Source organism: Bombina bombina, chromosome 9 (genome assembly GCF_027579735.1).
Source record: "Bombina bombina isolate aBomBom1 chromosome 9, aBomBom1.pri, whole genome shotgun sequence".
Lineage (NCBI taxonomy): Eukaryota > Metazoa > Chordata > Amphibia > Anura > Bombinatoridae > Bombina > Bombina bombina.
This window is the reverse complement of record NC_069507.1, coordinates 120,697,225-120,717,473: the sequence shown is the minus strand read 5'-3', so window position 1 is coordinate 120,717,473 and position 20,249 is coordinate 120,697,225. Positions and strand designations below refer to the sequence as shown.

Below are 20,249 nucleotides of genomic sequence, written 5' to 3'. Positions count from 1 at the left end.
ACGATGTCCGTGTGAGATTTGGCTAGTTTCTAAGTTGACTCCTGAATTAAGATATCGTCCAGATAAGGCGCCACTGCTATGCCCCGCGGCCTTAGAACCGCCAAAAACATAATTTATGTAAGAACTTACCTGATAAATTCATAAACGCTTAATATCTATGGAATGTAAAGGTTCAAACGGAACCCCTTGCAGAACTGAAAGAACTAAATTCAGACTCCATGGCGGAGCCACAGATCTATAAACAGGCTTGATTCTGACTAAAGCCTGACTAAACGTTTGAACGTCTGGTACCTCTGCCAGACGTTTGTGAAAAAGAATAGACAAAGCAGATATCTGTCCCTTTAAGGAACTAGCTGATAATCCTTTCTCCAATCCGTCTTGGAGAAAGGACAACATTCTGGGAATCCTAATCTTACTCCATGAGTAACCCTTGGATTCGCACCAAAAAAACATAATTTATGTAAGAACTTACCTAATAAATTCATTTCTTTCATATTAGCAAGAGTCCATGAGCTAGTGACGTATGGGATATACATTCCTACCAGGAGGGGCAAAGTTTCCCAAACCTTAAAATGCCTATAAATACACCCCTCACCACACCCACAAATCAGTTTAACGAATAGCCAAGAAGTGGGGTGATAAGAAAAAAGTGCGAAAGCATATAAAATAAGGAATTGGAATAATTGTGCTTTATACAAAAAAATCATAACCACCACAAAAAGGGTGGGCCTCATGGACTCTTGCTAATATGAAAGAAATGAATTTATCAGGTAAGTTCTTACATAAATTATGTTTTCTTTCATGTAATTAGCAAGAGTCCATGAGCTAGTGACGTATGGGATAATGACTACCCAAGATGTGGATCTTTCCACGCAAGAGTCACTAGAGAGGGAGGGATAAAATAAAGACAGCCAATTCCTGCTGAAAATAATCCACACCCAAAATAAAGTTTAATAAAAACATAAGCAGAAGATTCAAACTGAAACCGCTGCCTGAAGTACTTTTCTACCAAAAACTGCTTCAGAAGAAGAAAACACATCAAAATGGTAGAATTTAGTAAAAGAATGCAAAGAGGACCAAGTTGCTGCTTTGCAAATCTGATCAACCGAAGCTTCATTCCTAAACGCCCAGGAAGTAGAAACGGACCTAGTAGAATGAGCTGTAATCCTATGAGGCAGAGTTTTACCCGACTCAAAATAGGCATGATGAATTAAAAGATTTCAACCAAGATGCCAAAGAAATGGCAGAAGCTTTCTGACCTTTTCTAGAACCGGAAAAGATGACAAATAGACTAGAAGTCTTTCGGAAAGACATAGTAGCTTCAACATAATATTTCAAAGCTCTAACAACATCCAAAGAATGCAATGATTTCTCCTTAGAATTCTTAGGATTAGGACATAATGAAGGAACCACAATTTCTCTACTAATGTTGTTGGAATTCACAACCTTAGGTAAAAATTGAAAAGAAGTTCGCAACACCGCCTTATCCTGATGAAAAATCAGAAAAGGAGACTCACAAGAAAGAGCAGATAATTCAGAAACTCTTCTGGCAGAAGAGATCGCTAAATGGAACAAAACTTTCCAAGAAAGTAATTTAATTGTCCAATGAATGCATGGGTTCAAAAGGAGGAGCTTGAAGAGCCCCCAGAACCAAATTCAAACTCCAAGGAGGAGAAATTAACTTAACAGGTTTTATACGAACCAAAGCTTGTACAAAACAATGAATATCAGGAAGACTAGCAATCTTTCTGTGAAAAAGAACAGAAAGAGCAGAGATTTGTCCTTTCAAGGAACTTGCGGACAAACCCTTATCTAAACCATCCTGAAGAAACTGTAAAATTCTCGGTATTCTAAAAGAATGCCAAGAAAAAAGATGAGAAAGACACCAAGAAATATAAGTCTTCTAGACTATATAATATATCTCTCTAGATACAGATTTACGAGCCTGTAACATAATATTAAACACAGAGACAGAGAAACCTCTTTGACTAAGAATCAAGCGTTCAATCTCCATACCTTTAAATTTAAGGATTTGAGATCCTGATGGAAAAAAGGACCTTGTAACAGAAGGTCTGGTCTTAACGGAAGAGTCCACGGTTGGCAAGAGGCCATCCGGACAAGCTCCGCATACCAAAACCTGTGAGGCCATGCCGGGGCTACCAGCAGAACAAACGAGCATTCCTTCAGAATCTTGGAGATTACTCTTGGAAGAAGAACTAGAGGCGGAAAGATATAGGCAGGATGATACTTCCAAGGAAGTGATAATGCATCCACTGCCTCCGCCTGAGGATCCCGGGATCTGGACAGATACCTGGGAAGTTTCTTGTTTAGATGAGACGCCATCAGATCTATTTCTGGAAGTTCCCACATTTGAACAATCTGAAGAAATACCTCTGGGTGAAGAGACCATTCGCCCGGATGTAACGTTTGGCGGCTGAGATAATCCGCTTCCCAATTGTCTATACCTGGGATATGAACCGCAGAAATTAGACAGGAGCTGGATTCCGCCCAAACCAGAATTCGAGACACTTCTTTCATAGCCAGAGGACTGTGAGTCCCTCCTTGATGATTGATGTATGCCACAGTTGTGACATTGTCTGTCTGAAAACAAATGAACGATTCTCTCTTCAGAAGAGGCCAAGACTGAAGAGCTCTGAAAATTGCACAGAGTTCCAAAATATTGATCAGTAATCTCACCTCCTGAGATTCCCAAACTCCTTGTGCCATCAGAGATCCCCATACAGCTCCCCAACCTGTAAGACTTGCATCTGTTGAAATTACAGTCCAGGTCGGAAGAACAAAAGAAGCCCCCTGAATTAAACGATGGTGATCTGTCCACCACGTCAGAGAGTGTCGTACAATCGGTTTTAAAGATATTGATTGAGATATCTTTGTGTAATCCCAGCACTATTGATTCAGCATACAGAGCTGGAAAGGTCGCATGTGAAAATGAGCAAAGGAGATCGCGTCCGATGCAGCAGACATAAGACCTAAAATTTCCATGCATAAGCCAACCAAAAGGAATGATTGTGACTGAAGGTTTTGACAAGCTGATATCAATGTAGACGTCTCTTGTCCGAAAAAGACAGAGTCATGGACACCGAATCTATATGGAAACCTAAAGCGGTTACCCTTGTCTGAGGAATCAATGAACTTTTTGGTAAATTGATCCTTCAACCATGATCTTGAAGAAACAACACAAGTCGATTCGTATGAGATTCTGCTAAATGTGAAGACTGAGCAAGTACCAAGATATCGTCCAAATAAGGAAATACCAATACCCTGTTCTCTGAATAAAGACAGAAGGGCACCGAGAACCTTTGTAAAAATTCTTGGAGCTGATGCTAGGCCAAACGGTAGAGCCACAAACTGGTAATGCTTGTCTAGAAAAGAGAATCTCAGAAACTGATAGTGATCTGGATGAATCGGAATATGCAGATATGCATCCTGTAAATCTAATGCAGACATATAATGCCCTTGCTGAACAAAAGGCAGGATAGTCCTTACAGTTACCATCTTGAATGTTGGTATCCTTACATAATGATTCAATATTTTTAGATCCAGAACTGGTCTGAAGGATTTGACCTTCTTTGGTACAATGAAGAGATTTGAATAAAACCCCATCCCCTGTTCCAGAACTGGAACTGGCATAATTACTCCAGCCAACTCTAGATCTGAAACACATTTCAGAAATGCTTGAGCCTTTGCTGGGTTTACTGGGACACTGGAAAGAAAAAAATCTCTTGCAGGAGGCCTTAACTTGAAGCCAATTCTGTACCCTTCTGAAACAATGTTCTGAAAAACAGAGATTGTGAACGGAATTGATCCAAATTTCTTTGAAAAAAACATAATCTGCCCCGTACCAGCTGAGCTGGAATGAGGGCCGCACCTTCATGTGGACCTAGGAGCTGGCTTGGGTTTCTATAAGGCTTGGATATATTCCAAACTGGAGAAGGTTACCAAACTGATACCGCTCCTGAGGATGAAGGATCAGGCTTTTGTTCCTTGTTGTGATGAAAGGAACGAAAACGATTATTAGACCTAAATTCACCTTTAGATTTTTTATCCTGTGGTAAAAAAGTTCCCTTCTCTCCAGTAACAGTTGAGATAAAAGAATCCAACTGATAATCAAATAATTTATTACCCTGGAAAGAAAGGGATAGCAAAGATGACTTAGAAGACATATCAGCATTCCAAGTTTTAAGCCATAAAGCTCTTCTAGCTAAAATAGCTAGACATATACCTGACATCAACTCTAATGATATCAAAAGATGGCATCACAAATAAAATAATTAGCATGTTATAGAAATGCAAATGATAATTATGATCTGTTATTTGTTGCGCTAAAGCTTCTAACCAAAAAAGTTGAAGCTGCAGTAACATCTGCTAAGGATATAGCAGGTCTAAGACGATTACCTGAACACAAGTAAGCTTTTCTTAGAAAGGATTCAATTTTCCTATCTAAAGGATCTTTAGCAGGAGTAGAGACAGCCCCATTAATCTTAGGGATTTTGTCCCAAAACTCTAATCTGTCAGATGGCACAGGATATAATTGCTTAAAACGTTTTTAGAAGGAGTGAATGAATTACCCAAAATATTCCATTCCCTGGAAATTACTTCAGAAATAGCACCAGGGACAGGAAACACTTCTGGAATAACTACAGGAGATTTAGTAACCTTATTTAAACGTTTAGATTTAGTATCAAGAGGACCAGAATCCTCAATTTCTAATGCAATTAATACTTCTTTAAGTAAAGAACAAATAATTCCATCTTGAACAAATACGAAGATTTATCAGCATCAACCTCTGAGACAGAAACCTCTGAACCAGAAGAACCATTATCAGTATCAGAATGATGATGTTCATTTTAAAAATTCATCTGAAAAAAGAGAAGTTTTAAAAGACTTTTATGTATACTAGAAGGAGAAATAACAGACATAGCCTTCTTAATGGATTTAGAAACAAAATTTCTTATGTTATCAGGAACACTCTGAGTATTAGATGTTGACGAAACAGCAACAGGTAATGTAATAGTACTAAAGGAAATTTTATCTGCATTAACAAGTTTGTCATGATATTCAATACAAACAACAGCTGGAGGAACAAATACCAAAAGTTTATATCAGATACACTTAGCTTTGGTAGCTCCAGCACCGGGCAGCGGTTTTCCTGAAGTATCTTCTGACTCAGTTGCAACGTGGAACATCTTGCAATATGTAATAGAAAAAAACAACATATAAAGCAAAATAGATCAAATTCCTTAAATGACAGTTTCAGGAATGGGAAAAAACAGAATTTATGTTTACCTGATAAATTTCTTTCTCCAACGGTGTGTCCGGTCCACGGCGTCATCCTTACTTGTGGGATATTCTCTTCCCCAACAGGAAATGGCAAAGAGCCCAGCAAAGCTGGTCACATGATCCCTCCTAGGCTCCGCCTACCCCAGTCATTCGACCGACGTTAAGGAGGAATAATAGCATAGGAGAAACCATATGGTACCGTGGTGACTGTAGTTAAAGAAAATAAATTATCAGACCTGATTAAAAAACCAGGGCGGGCCGTGGACCGGACACACCGTTGGAGAAAGAAATTTATCAGGTAAACATAAATTCTGTTTTCTCCAACATAGGTGTGTCCGGTCCACGGCGTCATCCTTACTTGTGGGAACCAATACCAAAGCTTTAGGACACGGATGAAGGGAGGGAGCAAATCAGGTCACCTAAATGGAAGGCACCACGGCTTGCAAAACCTTTCTCCCAAAAATAGCCTCAGAAGAAGCAAAAGTATCAAACTTGTAAAATTTGGTAAAAGTGTGCAGTGAAGACCAAGTCGCTGCCCTACATATCTGATCAACAGAAGCCTCGTTCTTGAAGGCCCATGTGGAAGCCACAGCCCTAGTGGAATGAGCTGTGATTCTTTCGGGAGGCTGCCGTCCGGCAGTCTCGTAAGCCAATCTGATGATGCTTTTAATCCAAAAAGAGAGAGAGGTAGAAGTTGCTTTTTGACCTCTCCTTTTACCTGAATAAACAACAAACAAGGAAGATGTTTGTCTAAAATCCTTTGTAGCATCTAAATAGAATTTTAGAGCGCGAACAACATCCAAATTGTGCAACAAGCGTTCCTTCTTTGAAACTGGTTTCGGACACAGAGAAGGTACGATAATCTCCTGGTTAATGTTTTTGTTAGAAACAACTTTTGGAAGAAAACCAGGTTTAGTACGTAAAACCACCTTATCTGCATGGAACACCAGATAAGGAGGAGAACACTGCAGAGCAGATAATTCTGAAACTCTTCTAGCAGAAGAAATTGCAACTAAAAACAAAACTTTCCAAGATAATAACTTAATATCAACGGAATGTAAGGGTTCAAACGGAGCCCCTTGAAGAACTGAAAGAACTAAATTGAGACTCCAAGGAGGAGTCAAAGGCTTGTAAACAGGCTTGATTCTAACCAGAGCCTGAACAAAGGCTTGAACATCTGGCACAGCTGCCAGTTTTTTGTGAAGTAACACCGACAAGGCAGAAATCTGTCCCTTCAGGGAACTTGCCGATAATCCTTTTTCCAATCCTTCTTGAAGGAAGGATAGAATCCTAGGAATCTTAACCTTGTCCCAAGGGAATCCTTTAGATTCACACCAACAGATATATTTTTTCCAAATTTTGTGGTAAATCTTTCTAGTTACAGGCTTTCTGGCCTGAACAAGAGTATCGATAACAGAATCTGAGAAACCTCGTTTCGATAAAATCAAGCGTTCAATCTCCAAGCAGTCAGCTGGAGTGAAACCAGATTCGGATGTTCGAACGGACCCTGAACAAGAAGGTCTCGTCTCAAAGGTAGCTTCCAAGGTGGAGCCGATGACATATTCACCAGATCTGCATACCAAGTCCTGCGTGGCCACGCAGGAGCTATCAAGATCACCGACGCCCTCTCCTGATTGATCCTGGCTACCAGCCTGGGGATGAGAGGAAACGGCGGGAACACATAAGCTAGTTTGAAGGTCCAAGGTGCTACTAGTGCATCCACTAGAGCCGCCTTGGGATCCCTGGATCTGGACCCGTAGCAAGGAACTTTGAAGTTCTGACGAGAGGCCATCAGATCCATGTCTGGAATGCCCCATAGTTGAGTGACTTGGGCAAAGATTTCCGGATGGAGTTCCCACTCCCCCGGATGCAATGTCTGACGACTCAGAAAATCCGCTTCCCAATTTTCCACTCCCGGGATGTGGATAGCAGACAGGTGGCAGGAGTGAGACTCCGCCCATAGAATAATCTTGGTCACTTCTTCCATCGCTAGGGAACTCCTTGTTCCCCCCTGATGGTTGATGTACGCAACAGTCGTCATGTTGTCTGATTGAAACCGTATGAACTTGGTCCTCGCTAGGTGAGGCCAAGCCTTGAGAGCATTGAATATCGCTCTCAGTTCCAGAATATTTATCGGTAGAAGAGATTCTTCCCGAGACCAAAGACCCTGAGCTTTCAGGGATCCCCAGACCGCGCCCCAGCCCATCAGACTGGCGTCGGTCGTGACAATGACCCACTCTGGTCTGCGGAATGTCATCCCTCGTGACAGGTTGTCCAGGGACAGCCACCAACGGAGTGAGTCTCTGGTCCTCTGATTTACTTGTATCTTTGGAGACAAGTCTGTATAGTCCCCATTCCACTGACTGAGCATGCACAGTTGTAATGGTCTTAGATGAATGCGCGCAAAAGGAACTATGTCCATTGCCGCTACCATCAACCCGATCACTTCCATGCACTGAGCTACGGAAGGAAGAGGAACGGAATGAAGAATTCGACAAGAGTCCAGAAGTTTTGTCTTTCTGGCCTCTGTTAGAAAAATCCTCATTTCTGAGGAGTCTATAATTGTTCCCAAGAAGGGAACCCTTGTTGACGGGGATAGAGAACTCTTTTCCACGTTCACTTTCCAGCCGTGAGATCTGAGAAAGGCCAGGACAATGTCCGTGTGAGCCTTTGCTCGAGGGAGGGACGACGCTTGAATCAGAATGTCGTCCAGGTAAGGTACTACTGCAATGCCCCTTGGTCTTAGCACCGCTAGAAGGGACCCTAGTACCTTTGTGAAAATCCTTGGAGCAGTGGCTAATCCGAAAGGAAGCGCCACGAACTGGTAATGTTTGTCCAGGAATGCAAACCTTAGGAACCGATGATGTTCCTTGTGGATAGGAATATGTAGATACGCATCCTTTAAGTCCACCGTGGTCATGAATTGACCTTCCTGGATGGAAGGAAGGATAGTTCGAATGGTTTCCATCTTGAACGATGGGACCTTGAGAAATTTGTTTAAGATCTTGAGATCTAGGATTGGTCTGAACGTTCCCTCTTTTTTGGGAACTATGAACAGATTGGAGTAGAACCCCATCCCTTGTTCTCTCAATGGAACAGGATGAATCACTCCCATTTTTAACAGGTCTTCTACACAATGTAAGAACGCCTGTCTTTTTATGTGGTCTGAAGACAACTGAGACCTGTGGAACCTCCCCCTTGGGGGAAGTCCCTTGAATTCCAGAAGATAACCCTGGGAGACTATTTCTAGCGCCCAAGGATCCAGAACATCTCTTGCCCAAGCCTGAGCGAAGAGAGAGAGTCTGCCCCCCACCAGATCCGGTCCCGGATCGGGGGCCAATATTTCATGCTGTCTTGGTAGCAGTGGCAGGTTTCTTGGCCTGCTTTCCCTTGTTCCAGCCTTGCATTGGTCTCCAAGCTGGCTTGGCCTGAGAAGTATTACCCTCTTGCTTAGAGGACGTAGCACCTTGGGCTGGTCCGTTTTTACGAAAGGGACGAAAATTAGGTCTATTTTTTGCCTTGAAAGGCCGATCCTGAGGAAGGGCATGGCCCTTACCCCCAGTGATATCAGAGATAATCTCTTTCAAGTCAGGACCAAACAGCGTTTTCCCCTTGAAAGGAATGTTTAGTAGCTTGTTCTTGGAAGACGCATCAGCCGACCAAGATTTCAACCAAAGCGCTCTGCGCGCCACAATAGCAAACCCAGAATTCTTAGCCGCTAACTTAGCCAATTGCAAAGAGGCGTCTAGAGTGAAAGAATTAGCCAATTTGAGAGCATTGACTCTGTCCATAATCTCCTCATAAGGAGGAGAGTCACTATCGAGCACCTTAATCAGTTCATCAAACCAGAAATATGCGGCTGTAGTGACAGGGACAATGCATGAAATGGGTTGTAGAAGGTAACCCTGCTGAACAAACATCTTTTTAAGCAAACCTTCTAATTTTTTATCCATAGGATCTTTGAAAGCACAACTATCCTCTATGGGAATAGTGGTGCGTTTGTTTAAAGTAGAAACCGCTCCCTCGACCTTGGGGACTGACTGCCATAAGTCCTTTCTGGGGTCGACCATAGGAAACAATTTTTTAAATATGGGGGGAGGGACGAAAGGAATACCGGGCCTTTCCCATTCTTTATTAACAATGTCCGCCACCCGCTTGGGTATAGGAAAAGCTTCTGGGAGCCCCGGCACCTCTAGGAACTTGTCCATTTTACATAGTTTCTCTGGGATGACCAAATTTTCACAATCATCCAGAGTGGATAATACCTCCTTAAGCAAAATGCGGAGATGTTCCAATTTAAATTTAAAAGTAATCACATCAGATTCAGCCTGCTGAGAAATGTTCCCTAAATCAGTAATTTCTCCCTCAGACAAAACCTCCCTGGCCCCCTCAGATTGGGTTAGGGGCCCTTCAGAGATATTAATATCAGCGTCGTCATGCTCTTCAGTAACTAAAACAGAGCATCCACGCTTACGCTGACAAGGGTTCATTTTGGCTAAAATGTTTTTGACAGAATTATCCATTACAGCCGTTAATTGTTGCATAGTAAGGAGTATTGGCGCGCTAGATGTACTAGGGGCCTCCTGAGTGGGCAAGACTCGTGTAGACGAAGGAGGGAATGATGCAGTACCATGCTTACTCCCCTCACTTGAGGAATCATCTTGGGCATCATTGTCATTATCACATAAATCACATTTATTTAAATGAATAGGAATTCTGGCTTCCCCACATTCAGAACACAGTCTATCTGGTAGTTCAGACATGTTAAACAGGCATAAACTTGATAAGAAAGTACAAAAAACGTTTTGAAATAAAACCGTTACTGTCACTTTAAATTTTAAACTGAACACACTTTATTACTGCAATTGCGAAAAAACATGAAGGAATTGTTCAAAATTCACCAAACTTTCACCACAGTGTCTTAAAGCCTTGAAAATATTGCACACCAATTTTGGAAGCTTTAACCCTTAAAATAACGGAACCGGAGCCGTTTTAAGCTTTAACCCCTTTACAGTCCCTGGTATCTGCTTTGCTGAGACCCAACCAAACCCAAAGGGGAATACGATACCAAATGACGCCTTCAGAAGTCTTTTATAAGTATCAGAGCTCCTCTCACATGCGACTGCATGCCATGCCTCTCAAAAACAAGTGCGCAACACCGGCGCGAAAATGAGACTCTGCCTATGCTTTGGGAAAGCCCCTAAAGAATAAGGTGTCTAAAACAGTGCCTGCCGATATTATTATATCAAAATACCCAGAATAAATGATTCCTCAAGGCTAAATAAGTGTTAATATCAATCGATTTAGCCCAAAAAAGGTCTACAGTCTAAATAAGCCCTTGTGAAGCCCTTATTTACAATCGTAATAAACATGGCTTACCGGATCCCATAGGGAAAATGACAGCTTCCAGCATTACATCGTCTTGTTAGAATGTGTCATACCTCAAGCAGCAAAGGACTGCAAACTGTTCCCCCAACTGAAGTTAATTGCTCTCAACAGTCCTGTGTGGAACAGCCATGGATTTTAGTTACGGTTGCTAAAATCATTTTCCTCATACAAACAGAATTCTTCATCTCTTTTCTGTTTCTGAGTAAATAGTACGTACCAGCACTATTTGAAAATAACAAACTCTTGATTGAATAATGAAAAACTACAGTTAAACACTAAAAAACTCTAAGCCATCTCCGTGGAGATGTTGCCTGTACAACGGCAAAGAGAATGACTGGGGTAGGCGGAGCCTAGGAGGGATCATGTGACCAGCTTTGCTGGGCTCTTTGCCATTTCCTGTTGGGGAAGAGAATATCCCACAAGTAAGGATGACGCCGTGGACCGGACACACCTATGTTGGAGAAAATGCCAGTGAACAAGCTTCTAGCAACCAGAAGCAAATAAATAATGAGACTTAAATAATGTGGAGACAACAATGACGCCCATATTTTTTAGCGCCAAAAATGACGCCCACACTATTTGACGCCTAAATGCTTTTGGCGCCAAAAATGACGCCACATCCGGAACGCCGACACTTTTGGCGCAAAAGAACGTCAAAAAATGACGCAACTTCCTGCGACACGTATGACGCCGGAAACAGAAAAAAAAATTTGCGCCAAAAAAGTCGGCGCCAAGAATGACGCAATAAAATGAAGCATTTTCAGCCCCCGCGAGCCTAACAGCCCACAGGAAAAGTCAAATTTTTTAAGGTAAGAAAAAATGATTGATTCAAATGCATTATCCCAAATATGAAACTGACTGTCTGAAAATAAGGAATGTTGAACATCCTGAGTCAAGGCAAATAAATGTTTGAATACATATATTTAGAACTTTATAAAAAAGTGCCCAACCATAGCTTAGAGTGTCACAGAAAATAAGACTTACTTACCCCAGGACACTCATCTACATATAGCAGATAGCCAAACCAGTACTGAAACGAGAATCAGCAGAGGTAATGGTATATATATATATATATAAGAGTATATCGTCGATCTGAAAAGGGAGGTAAGAGATGAATCTCTACGACCGATAACAGAGAACCTATGAAATAGACCCCGTAGAAGGAGATCATTGCATTCAAATAGGCAATACTCTCCTCACATCCCTCTGACATTCACTGTACGCTGAGAGGAAAACCGGGCTCCAACCTGCTGCGGAGCGCATATCAACGTAGAATCTAGCACAAACTTACTTCACCACCTCCATAGGAGGCAAAGTTTGTAAAACTGATTTGTGGGTGTGGTGAGGGGTGTATTTATAGGCATTTTAAGGTTTGGGAAACTTTGCCCCTCCTGGTAGGAATGTATATCCCATACGTCACTAGCTCATGGACTCTTGCTAATTATATGAAAGAAAGGGGTCCTAGCACTTTTGTGAAAATTCTGGGAGCTGTGGCCAACCTGAAGGGAAGAGCCACAAACTGGTAATGCTTGTCCAGGAAGGTGATCCTGAGGAACTGGTGATGATCTTTGTGGATAGGAATGTGAAGATACGCATCCTTCAAATCCACGGTGGTCATATATTGACCCTCCTGGATCATTGGTAAAATAGTCCGAATGGTCTCCATCTTGAAGGATGGGATTCTGAGAAATTTGTTTAGGATCTTGAGATCTAAAATCGGTCTGAAGGTTCCCTCTTTTTTGGGAACCACGAACAGATTGGAGTAAAACCCCTGCCCCTGTTCTGCTTTTGGAACTGGGCGGGTTACCCCCATAGTATATAGGTCTTCTACACAGCACAAGAACGCCTCTCTTTTTGTCTGGTTTACAGACAACCGTGAAAGATGAAATCTACCCCTTGGAGGAGAATATTTGAAGTCTAGAAGATACCCCTGGATCACGATTTCTAAAGCCCAGGAGTCCTGAACGTCTCTTGCCCAAGCCTGAGCAAAGAGAGAAAGCCTGCCCCCTACTAGATCCGGTCCCGGATCGGGAGCTGCCCCTTCATGCTGTCTTGGTGGAAGCAGCGGGCTTCTTGGCCTGTTTATCCTTATTCCAGGTCTGGTTAGGTCTCCAGACTGACTTGGATTGAGCAAAATTCCCCTCCTGCTTTGCGGCAGGGGAGGAGGTAGGGGGACCACCTTTGAAGTTTCGAAAGGAACGAAAATTATTTTGTTTGGTCCTCATCTTATTCGTCTTATCCTGAGGAAGGGCATGGCTTTTTCCTCCAGTGATGTCGGAAATGATCTCTTTCAGTTCAGGCCCGAATAGGGTCTTACCCTTGAAAGGAATAGCTAAAAGCTTAGATTTTGATGACACATCAGCAGACCAGGACTTAAGCCATAACGCTCTATGCGGTAAAATGGCAAAACCTGAATTCTTTGCCGCTAATTTAACCAGTTTAAAAGCAGCATCTGTAATGAAAGAATTATCTAGCTTGAGAGCCCTAATTCTATCCAGAATATCATCTAATGGGGTCTCAACCTTAAGATCCTCTTCTAGAGCCTCGAACCAAAAAGCAGCTGCAGTAGTTACAGGAACAATGCATGATATAGGTTGCAGAAGAAAACCCTGATGAATAAATATTTTCTTTAGAAGACCCTATAATTTTTTATCCATAGGATCTTTGAAAGCACAACTGTCCTCAATAGGTATAGTTGTACGCTTAGCCAGGGTAGAAATAGCTCCCTCCACCTTAGGGACAGTCTGCCAATAATCCCGAATGGTGTCAGATATGGGAAACATTTTCTTAAAAGTAGGAGGGGGAAGAGAATGGAATACCTGGTCTATCCCACTCCTTGGTAACAATGTCCGAAATCCTCTTAGGGACCGGAAAAACATTAGTGTAAGCAGGAACCTCTAGATATCTGTCCAGTTTACACAATTTCTCTGGTGGAATTACAATAGGGTCACAATCATCCAGAGTCACTAAAACCTCCCTGAGCAACAAGCGGAGGTGTTCTAGCTTAAACTTAAAAGCCGTCATATCTGAATCTGTTTGAGGGAACATCTTTCCTGAATCAGAAAGCTCTCCCTCAGACAGCTATTCCCTCACCCCCAACTCAGAACATTGTGAGGGTACATCGGAGATGGCTAATAAAGCGTCAGAGGGCTCAGCATTTACTCTCACACCGGACCTACTGCGCTTCCCCTGCAACCCAAGCAGTTTAAATAACACCTCTGTGAGGGTAGTAGCCATAACTGCGGCCATATCTTGCAGAGTGAACAAATTAGACGCACTAGTACTTGGCGTCGCTTGTGTGGGCGTTAAAGGTTGTGACACTTGGGGAGAATTAGATGGCATAACCCGATTCTCTTCTGACTGAGAATCATCCTGCGACATACTTTTATCAGCTAAAATATGTTCTTTGCAATTTAAGGCCCTTTCAGTGCATGAGGGACACATTTTAAGTGGGGGATCCACAATGGCTTCTAAACACATGGAACATTGACTTTCCTCAATGTCAGCCATGTTAAACAGGCTAGTAATGACCACAAAACAGGCTTGAAAACACTTTATTTAGTGAAAAAATAATCTAAAAAAAAAAACCATACTGCGCCTTTAAGAGAAAAAAAAAAAAGCATACAATTTTTCCAAAACTGCTTTAAAACAATAAAATTGTTCCAATTTTATGATAGAAGCATCCTAACTATGCAGCTAAGTTTGCCCCACAAGGAAAGGAACACTTAACCCTTACCAGAAAAAACGGAAAATTAGAAAACTTTTATATCAATAAAAAACACCCCCTGCACCTCGCCACAGCCCTGCTGTGGTGCCTACCTGCCCTCAGGGGTCTGTAAAACCGGGTTAAACTTTAGATTTGGCCCAATACAGCTCACAAAGGCCCACCGGAGTTGGAGCTTGCCTGATAAAAACTGCGCAACTGAGGCGCGAAAATAGGCCCTGCCCATCTTACTCGATGTCTCTCAGCACAAATGAACCGCACCAGAGCGGTCTAAAAACTAGCCATGTGGGTTCATAAACCCAAAAATGAAGCCATGTGTACCCTCTCAGTAAGCATGAAAAATGTCTCACATAAAAACGTTATCAGCACTCCCAGTTATGTAAACGTTTGCCCACAAACATTCAAACCTCAGTGTCAACCATTTTTGCTTAGCCCATATATGCAAGCTCAGTAATACCCCTCTATATATTTTAGGATTACTGCTTACCCTCTCCCTCCTGGGGATACTGTCAGCCAATTCTGAAATAACAGTCTCTCCAGAAAAAAATGACTGAACATACCTCACTGCTTATAGCATGAAAAACGTTCCTCACACTGAAGTTTCTTAAGTACTCCTCAGCCATTCTGTGGGAACTGCTCTGGATCTGAGTAACAACTGCTAAGATCATCAGCCTCCAGGCAGAAGTCTTCATCCATCTGCTGCGTGAGGGAAAATAGTACACCGGTACCATTTAAAATAAACTCTTGCTTGAAGAAAATAAAAACTAACATTTTATCACCTCTTTCACTTTACCCTTCCTAGTACTTAGAGTAGGCAAAGAGAATGAATGGGGGGTGGAGTCAAGGGATGAGCTATATAGACAGCTCTGCTGTGGTGCTCTTTGCCACTTCCTGTTAGCAGGAGGAGAATATCCCACAAGTAAAGGATGAATCCGTGGACTCGTCGTATCTTATAGAAAAAGCAAAATATCAATTTCCTTATATGACAGTTTCAGGCATGGGGAAAAAATGCAAACAAAATAAGCCTCTGGAAACCAGAAGCAAAATGAAATAAAGACTTAAATAATGTCAGAAATCTGGCGCCAAGTATGACGCCCACAACTGACAAAATATTTTTTGGCGCCAAGAACGTCTGCAACAAACACGAGCGTCATAGATGACGCAACTACGTGAAAATCCTCGGCGCCAACTAAGACGCCGGAAATTACGAAATTACGTCAACAAACGTAATTCTCGCGCCAAAAAAGTCTTGCGACAATTATGACGCAATAAATTATAGCATTTTGTGCTCCTGCGAGCCTAACAGTCCGCAATTTAAAAAAAGAGTCAATTTGAAAATTTCAGGTAAAAATTATTTTTTTTTTTTATGCATTTCCCAAAATGAAACGGACAGTCTGCAAAAAGGAAATATACTGATTAACATGAATCATGGCAAATATAAGTACAAACATATATTTAGAACTTTACATATAAAGTGCCAAACTATAGCTGAGAGTGACTTAAATAAAAGAAAACATACTTACCAAAAGAAACTCATCTACATAAAGTAGATAGCTTAACCAGTAGAGGTAATGGTATATAAGAGTATATTGTCGATCTGAAAAGGGAGGTAGGAGATGAATCTCTACGACCGATAACAGAGGACCTATGAAATAGATCCCCGTTAGGATGACCATTGTATTCAATAGGTAATACTCCCTTCACATCCCTCTGTCATTCACTGCATTCTCAGAGGAACCGGGCTTCAGCATGCTGAGAAGCGCATATCAACGTAGAAATCTAGCACAAACTTACTTCACCACCTCCATAGGAGGCAAAGTTTGTAAAACTGAATTGTGGGTGTGGTGGGGGGTGTATTTATAGGCATTTTGAGGTTGGGAAACTTTGCCCCTCCTGGTAGAAATGTATATCCCATCATTAGCTCATGGACTCTTGGCAATTACATGAAAGAAATTCTCACGCCAAGAATGACGCAATAAAGTGTAGCATTTGGCACACCCGTGAGCCTAAGTCAGCCCGCAATTTGAAACAAAGTAGTCAATTGAAAAAAAAGACTAAACCCCAGGTAAGAAAAATATTTCTTAATATTAACTTTCCCCAAATATGAAACTGACAATATGCAAAAGGAAATACATGAACCTGACTCATGGCAAATATAAGTACAATACATATATTTAGAACTTTATATAAATGCATAAAGTGCCAAAACCATAGCTGAGGTGTCTTAAAGTAATAAAAACATACTTACCCAAAGACACCCATCCACATATAGCAGATAGCCAAACCAGTACTGAAACAGTTATCAGTAGAGGTAATGGTATATAAGAGTATATAGTCGATCTGAAAAGGGAGGTAGGAGATGAATCTCTACGACCGATAACAGAGAGCCTATGAAAAAGACTCCCATTAGGAAAATCATTGCATTCAATAGGCGATACTCTCCACGTCCCTCTGAAATTCGCTGTACTCTGAGAGGAATCAGGCTTCAAAATGGTGAGAAGCGCATGTCAATGTAGAAATCTTAGCACAAACTTACTTCACAACCTCCATAGGAGGCAAAGTTTGTAAAACTGAATTGTGGGTGTGGTGAGGGGTGTATTTATAGGCATTTTGAGGTTTGGGAAACTTTGCCCCTCCTGGTAGGATTGTATATCCTATATGTCACTAGCTCATGGACTCTTGCCAATTACATGAAAGAAAGTAGAAATTCTAATAACAGCAGGAATAGCTAGAAGAAACCAAACCTTCAAAGTAAAAAAAACAGAATCCAAATAGTGCATTGGCTCAAAAAAAAAAACCAAAAAAAAAAACCTGCAATATTCTTAGAACCAAATTGAGGTAATAGAGAGGATAAATTGGTTTTACCACTGGCTGGATCCTGACTAAAGCTGGAATAAAACTGGGAATGTCCGGAAGCTTTGCAAACTACGGCTAATAAAGAGGCATTGAGAAAAGCATAATTCTGACACTATTTAATGTCCGGTAAGACTTCACCTTGAGTATGGAGTGCAGTTCTGGGGACCGATCTCAAAAAAAGACATTGCAGACCTAGAAAAAGTTCAGAGAAGGGCCGCAAAGCTAAAAAGGTGAATGGAGAACGTAAGCTATGAGGAGAGGTTTGCCAAACTGGATCTGTTTTCTCAAAAAAAAAAAAAAAAAGCGCTTGAGAGGTGACATGAGTACTTTATATAAATATATTAAAGGCCCATATACAGAGATGGCACAAACTATCACAGAAAGTGGTTTGTGACAACAGGTCACAATTTAAGGCTGGGGGATAGGAGATTTAATCTCCTGCAACGGAAACGTTTTTTTCACTGTAAAAGCAATACAATTGTGGAACTCATTACCAAAGAAGGTAGAAAATGCCAATACCTTGGATACATTTAAAAATGGTTTGGATACATTTCTGGCTAGAAACAGAATTCAGGGATATGATTGCTTGTGTTAAATGGGTCACCTTTTAATGGGATTAATTTAACCTCAACTGGAGCTTTTTTGTAAGTATTTTAGATTTGTATAGGTTGAACTTGATGGGCTTCAGTCTTTTTTCCAACCTCATCTACTATGTTACTATGTAAAACAGTCATTTCTAAATTTTGATCTATATCATAGAAAATACTTATCAAGGTCACATCCCTAATCATTTTATATTAAGGTGGACAATAACTAGGAATAAAGAGAAAACTCAGGTATCACTCTTATAGGTAAGGGGGGTGGAGGTTACCCCATCCAGAGAGGGAGATATCAATTAGTAAGTATGGTCTAGGATACAGGCCAAGATATAGAATGATGGTTTACATTTCTAATTATCTATGGGCTGGACTCTCTCCCAACTAGGAGATTCAATTATTTTGAAACCAATAATTAAGAAAATAGAATTATGCAACACTATACAAATAAATCATAATAATAATAATAATAATAATAATAATAATAATAATAATAATAAATAGGGCTACTACAGAAGACTAACAAGCACCTTGCTGTCCACTTGTCCATGGCCAACCTCTGATCTCAAGATGTGAACAATAGAGTCTACTAGCCCCTCACACTCTCTCATTTTCCTGCGTGCTTCAGAACGTTCTGAAGAGATATTCCTAAAAAAAAAACAAAAAAAAAAAACAAAGAATGAATGAATGAATACAAAAAGATGAAAATGGTGAGGATTAGATGATACTACCATAGGGTTCATAAAGTAAAGTGATTTAAAATATCTAATGCTGGGAGCATTCAAGCCAGAGTACCAAGTGGATGCAGTAATCACTCACCGTAGACACCCAGTTGTGTTTACCAGAGCAGACTCCCACTCCACATGTCTGGATTTTCCATTATCTCCATCTTGTATTCCATCTTGCTTCCACCCTGAGTGAGGAACTAGTACCTCCTGAGTAAGAGTATTCAGTGCCTGGTCCACCAGTTCCATCTTTATAGAATCCAAAGAAGAAAGGTTCCAAAGTGTGCCTGATAGATTTTGAGAAGAAAAAAATATATAAAGGGTCCAGAAATGACATCACTTACCAAAAGTTAAAAATCATGCAATATGTAAGCACTCAATGAAGACTGACTACTCAAAACAGGGGGTCAGAGAAACCAAACATCTGAAACCCCTTCTGTTAAGATGGTTATAAACCGTTTACCCCTTCCAACTGCACATCATCTTTGTATTAACAAAAGAAAGGGATGTTTAGAAGATTAGTGGATAAATATAAGTAAAGGAATATGTCATGCTTAAAATTAGACATGGGAAAATATTTGTATTCAGTATTAATTTAGCAATGAATGCCGAATATGGCTGCAAGCAGCATTTAGCTATTTTTAGTACCCGATTTATGTGTAATAGTGCACACAAAGTAAAAAACACAAATATATGTGAAAATCCAAGTATTTGTGTTGTACTTTCACACAAATACATTTTATTAATGCATTTAATAAAGATTGATGCAGCATAGTTTGTTGAAAAGTTTAGCTAAACATTTTCAATGTTAGGTGCTCAGAAAAGGTACTTTTGACTCCAACTAAACTTCCACAAAACTACCAAATTTCAAAGAAATATGTTCATACAACCCAAAAGTTGCAAGGACCTGAAAAGCAGGGTTTAACATTGAACAACTTTCCTCAAAACAAATTTGGTATACAGTATTGACATTGTAATTATAAATGCACATATGCCTCCCACTGCTTGGGTAATTACCATATTGTGCATGTATTGAATGTTTATAGTGCAAGAAGTCTGCATTGCTATTGTTTTCTTTCATGCAGGTGGCAAGAGTCCATGATCCATTACTCTTCCTTACCACTAGGAGGAGGCAAAGATCCCCAAACCACAAGAGCTCTATAAAACCCCTCCCACCTCACACGTACCTCAGTCTTTACTTTTCTTCTGCTGGTCAAATAATGAAGATTTACATTTGATTTTTCAGGGAGAGGGGTTCTCAGTTTATATTGAGACCCAGGTTCCGTCAGAGGGATGTATATGGGTTGCAGCTCCTTTTTCACCTCATAGGAAATCTGTCACAGACCCTCAATAAGTGGTTGCTGGGACTGGTCTTTTGCCTCCTATCTACAATAAACTCCTATTCCATAACCTCTGCGGATTTGTTTCATTACTGGTTTGGATATATGTAGCATACGAAGAGAGAAGCACTCTACCAGGAACAAACAAGAGCTCATCAGCTAATTCTATGGCAAATTTACCACCCAGGAAAAGCCTATTTTAGACCAGTGTGCTTTTCACAGAGGAGAACATTTCTGAAAAATATCAGTCTTATCCTGCCAAGTAAGGTCAGTCCAGCACCGAAATACAAAGCAATTCTCCTCTGAACAACCCCAGACG

General features: G+C 40.9%; 1 protein-coding gene across 2 annotated transcripts in view; it reads right to left on the bottom strand.

Annotated features, from left to right (window-relative positions):
- CTNND1 (catenin delta 1) overlaps positions 1 to 20,249 on the bottom strand; it is a 444,281-nt gene that overhangs the window by 214,649 nt on the left and 209,383 nt on the right. For both annotated transcript variants that reach the window (XM_053692333.1, XM_053692334.1), the window contains exons 6-7: positions 18,685 to 18,877; positions 18,396 to 18,513 (exon numbers count right to left, since the gene is read on the bottom strand). In XM_053692333.1, coding sequence (XP_053548308.1) covers positions 18,396 to 18,513; positions 18,685 to 18,877 — 311 coding nt within the window. The remainder of the gene's footprint in view (positions 1 to 18,395; positions 18,514 to 18,684; positions 18,878 to 20,249) is intronic.